Genomic DNA, 4813 nt, shown 5'->3' on the forward strand with positions numbered 1-4813 from the left:
TAGTTTGAATAATTCCTTATTAAAAACTTTTAAGATATTATGAAAAATTAATAAAATATCAAAAAACTGTTTAATAGATACATTATTAAATTTTTATAACATAATTATAATGCTTTACATAAACAAACTTTTTTTACTATTAAAAGCAAGTAGATTTTCATTTTTTTGATCTTTTTGTGCAATTTTCAAACAAAATCTGATTATCCGGTTTATATAGTCGAATAAAATCCAATTGTCCAGCTTTACTGGATAAGATCCAGTTGATAAATTATCCTAAATAAAATCTCATACAAAGTTCATGTTTTTAGATTGTCATATTATCAAAGAATTCGAGATATGATGCCAGATTCATATACGGATTTGATTCCAGCAGTTCCCGAGCCTGTGTATAAATATACACCTAAAGGCGCTAGTAAGTATATAAGGGAATAAAAATATATAGCTTTAAGACTTAACGAAACGTATATGCTGTAACTTACTTTATGTGATATCAAATTAATTTTTATAGATACAGAGAGAACAATATATAATGTTCATATATAATGTTCATTATTTTTAAACGACATTAAATTTGAATATTATATTTTTTGTAATTTGAGTCACTAATAAGATAGTAAAATCATTAAACAGATAATTATTCGTAACATATTAATATATTAATTAACATAAACTATTTCAGGTTCACTCCCTGGTTCGGATGCAGCACTTAAGTTAATAGATTCTATAAAAAATAAAGGTACATCGGAAGATGTATTAGCTATATTAAATGCATTACCTAGAGAAAACGAAGAAACAAATAATTACAATCCGTTAAAGATCGATGTCTTTGTACAATCTTTACTGAATCTCGGTTCGAAAAGTTTTAGTCACAGTTTTGCAGCTATAGTAAAATTTCATGATATTTTCAAGGTAAATTAATATTATTGTTGTACAATTAAGCTCTACAATTAAGATGCATGTGCACATATGTCCTTCACATACATATTTCTCATAGATGCTTGCTGAAACAGAAGAAGCGCAAATATGTATATTAAGAAACATGTACGCTTTGTGGAAGAATCATTATCAAATGATGGTAGTACTAACGGACAAGTTTTTAAAAACTGGTATCATTGAATGTAGTGCAATTGCCAACTGGATATTTTCCAAAGAGATGGCATCAGAGTTCACAAAGTTCGTATTACTGCTATGTCTGGATAAAATATTCATTTATTTAATTTATAAATATCATCACAATTGTGGATAAATATCGAAAAATGTTAATAAAAAAACTTACATTTCCAGGTTATATATTTGGGAAATATTGCATTTGACAATACGTAAAATGAACAAACATGTAACGAAATTGAGTACAGAATTAACAGATGCAAGGGAGAAACTAAGAAGAGCAGAAAGTAGATCAGGCTCCTCTTCAGATGAGGAAGACAATAATAAAGAGAGAAATAGGGAAAGACCATCAGAGGATGAAGTAGAACGGAAGGAGGAAAAGTTGGAAGCTGCGCAAGCAGATCAAAAAAATTTATTTCTCATTATATTTCAGGTATAAAAAAAAGCGTATATTAAATCACTTTTATTAAAAATAAATTGCGAATTGTATTTTTCTCGATTCGATATGAAAGAATTTCCAAAATCTATTTTAATAAGATGTTATAATACTGTGTGCTTTTTTTAGCGTTTCATAATGATCCTATCAGAACATTTAGTGCGTTGTGACACAGATGGAATTGACTATAACACACATTGGTATAAATGGACTATAGGGAGATTGCAACAAGTTTTTTTATCTGTAAGTTTTAAATTTATTATTATTATTATTATTATATGCGAATGTTTAATAATTAATTACGGAAAATATTGATATATACAGGATGTCCCAGAATAACCGCAAAATATTTCGTGTGCAGAAACAAACTAAATTGAGTAAAAAAATTATTATTTTGTAATGTTTACAATAGAATTAATGAGATATTAATTTTTGAAGATTATCGAGCATGGCCGCCTGGCTTATTACTGCTATATGTTCATAGATTGTTCAGCGCGCGGGCTGCAGGAAGCGAAGATTTTCTAGCAAGTGCGCCTCAAATTATGATGTTTAACTCACAAATGCATAGCGCGAAGCGTCGAAGCAATCTTCGCTTCTCGCAGCCCGCGTGTCGAGAGATCGAGCGTATACTTGGCAGTAATAGGTCGAATGGATATGCTTATTCGGCTAGCTTTAAAAATGAATATCTAATTAACTATTGCGAAAATTGCAAAATAAAATGGAACTACTTTGACTCGTTTAGTCCGTTATATCTGTACACGAAATAATTTGCAGTCATTCTAGGACCCTGTAAAATATTAAAATAATTTTTGTCGTAATTGGAAAATATTGATTTGTATTTGTTTTGCAGCATCAAGAACAAGTACAAAAGTATTCCTCGACTCTGGAAACTTTACTGTTCACTCCGGATCTTGATCCTCATATTTTGGACGTCTTTCATCAATTTGTTTCTCTACGAGCATAAAATAAGATACAAATACTGTGCTTGTATCAGAGTACATTTATAAGTTATTAAGCTACATCAAAGTACATTTAAATCAATAAGCTAAGTAACAATAAAATACATTTTTGGAGTGTTTATTTGTACTGCTTTTCATTTGATTATATTCTGATCGGTTGAATCATAAGAATTTACTTTAGATCAAAATCACAATGTGCGTAATAGGTCTGCGGAATCGAGTGTATCAATCAGCGTTATTCCACATTTTGTCTTAGATGTTATAGAATAGAAAGTGTGGATGTTGCGAAATTGAGTTTAAGGCTACTGTGGTCTACTTATGCTCATGTATGTCCACCAATGTAGATTACTAACTAATGTAGAACTTTAATCTCGGTTCAACTTATTTTTCGTCTTTTTCTAATTTTAGAATTAGAAAAAGACGAAGAGCAAGCTGAACCGAGATTAAAGTTAATTTATATTCGTAAAAAAACGAGCGTTAACGCTTTAAACGCTACATAACATTTGTAGCACTAATATGACTGGTCCAGTTGACATTTCGGAACGCTCCCAGCAATTCTGATTACAATATGTCATCGTTTTAACTTCTGCTTCGTTCTAACTATTTCACTTCGGATGGGTTGGCTGAGGTGTCACGTTGCAATTGTAATATTCGGAAACAGTAACCAATCCAATTGGAGTGTAGCAGTATTTACAAGAAGCAAATGGACTGCAGCCTAAGATAGACGGATTATGATCATCGATTATGATTATCTTAAAATACAAGGTCCAAGCTTTAATTCAAGTCCTGTTAAAAATCTCTAGCGTTAGATTCACCTGCAACGTTTCAAAAATGGGGAAAAAACATGTTTTTGGCACATTTAATCTCAATTTTGTCAAAAATCTGATGTAATACATAAATTTTGCTTCTAGATTTGGATGTACTCACATTTCTAATAATTTTTTCTTGTCAAGGTAATACGCGTCTGCATAAAAATCGAAGTTTCTTTATAAGCAGATTTTCAGCCCGTTTTTACTAAACATAATTATTAGTATGTATCAAAGTTTCTATAATTACGAGCAATTAGAGACTTTGAATACACTTCAAATTTTTCCAATCAATGTCAATTTAAGGTTTAATTTAACAAAAACTAACTAAAGGCCCTTCCCCCCCGCCGATTTTATCGGCGATCCTCTTTGTGAATATACTCGTCTGTAAAAAAACGAGCTACTAATAAATAAATTTATATAAATTTTATTTTATTAAATAATAAAATAAATTTAATAGCCCGTTTTTGTAGGTAACTATATATTTAATTTATTTTTTTATTTTTATATCTAATTATTTTATTGTATTTCGCTAAAATCATATTGCATTAACTTTTTTAATATTTTTTAAATATTTTTTATTGTAATCTTTTATACAATTCAATATTACAATAACAATAGTTTACAATACAATATATAATTACAAAATATAATCAAAATTGATCAAAATATTATAGGAACATAATTAACAAATAATGGGAGATTATACGAAACGTTAAAAATACATATGATAACACAAATTTTTCTAATGTTTAATTGAATATTGATAAACGTGGAATGAAATACCAATAATTAGATCGTATTCATTATTAATTATTAACTTGTGATTATGAAACTTATTAATATCGCAATAAAAAGTCGTTAATATATTTATGACAGCATTTTCATCGCGTTTAAGATAACTCGCAATAATTTGATCATATAAAGAAGAACAATCTTCATAGTGGAGAATAAACTTAATATGTATCTGATTCTACGTCAAATAAGATCCATTCGCAAAGAAAAGTTAAACAATCCGTCAAACACCATCGATCTTGTTACAGGAGGCTATGAATCCCGAATCTTTCTACTACCGATAGTAATAATTTTGATAGCATGTCTATTACAATTACCATTTCTATTGGATCTCTAATATAATATTAAAATTTGCAAGAAAATATATTCTGTCACACATAATTAAAATCATTTCTTATTAAAAATAAACAGATAAAATGATTTCCTTATGGAATAGTGGTTACGAAGGAATATATTTAATAATAACAAAATACATGAATTACTATAATTTTTTATATTGGGTATGGGAGAAAGTTCGTGGCGATTTTTAAGTAAATTTAAAGTGTTTTTCTTTTTCTCTTTCAAGAATATTGAAATCAATTTATTTAAATCAAATATCCTCCATTATTTTCTATAATATTTTGCCATTTTTGGGGCAGAGCCATAATTCCATCGCGATAGAACTTCTGTTCTGATTGAAAAACTGCTTCAAGTGATTTTCACAGGCCTCT

At 28.8% G+C, this 4813-nt stretch overlaps 1 protein-coding gene across 1 annotated transcript in view; it reads left to right on the plus strand.

Moving 5' to 3' along the window:
- Window positions 1–2623, plus strand: part of LOC108693659 (nuclear cap-binding protein subunit 1) — a 5837-nt gene extending 3214 nt beyond the window's left edge. The window contains exons 6-11 of the mRNA XM_018202706.1: window positions 309–412; window positions 680–909; window positions 995–1173; window positions 1285–1540; window positions 1673–1786; window positions 2394–2623. Of these exons, the coding sequence (XP_018058195.1) occupies window positions 309–412; window positions 680–909; window positions 995–1173; window positions 1285–1540; window positions 1673–1786; window positions 2394–2507 (997 nt within the window). The 3' untranslated portion in view covers window positions 2508–2623. The remainder of the gene's footprint in view (window positions 1–308; window positions 413–679; window positions 910–994; window positions 1174–1284; window positions 1541–1672; window positions 1787–2393) is intronic.
- The last annotated feature ends 2190 nt before the right edge of the window (window positions 2624–4813 follow it).

The sequence above is a fragment of the Atta colombica genome, unplaced genomic scaffold, assembly GCF_001594045.1.
Source record: "Atta colombica isolate Treedump-2 unplaced genomic scaffold, Acol1.0 scaffold96, whole genome shotgun sequence".
NCBI classification, from domain to species: domain Eukaryota; kingdom Metazoa; phylum Arthropoda; class Insecta; order Hymenoptera; family Formicidae; genus Atta; species Atta colombica.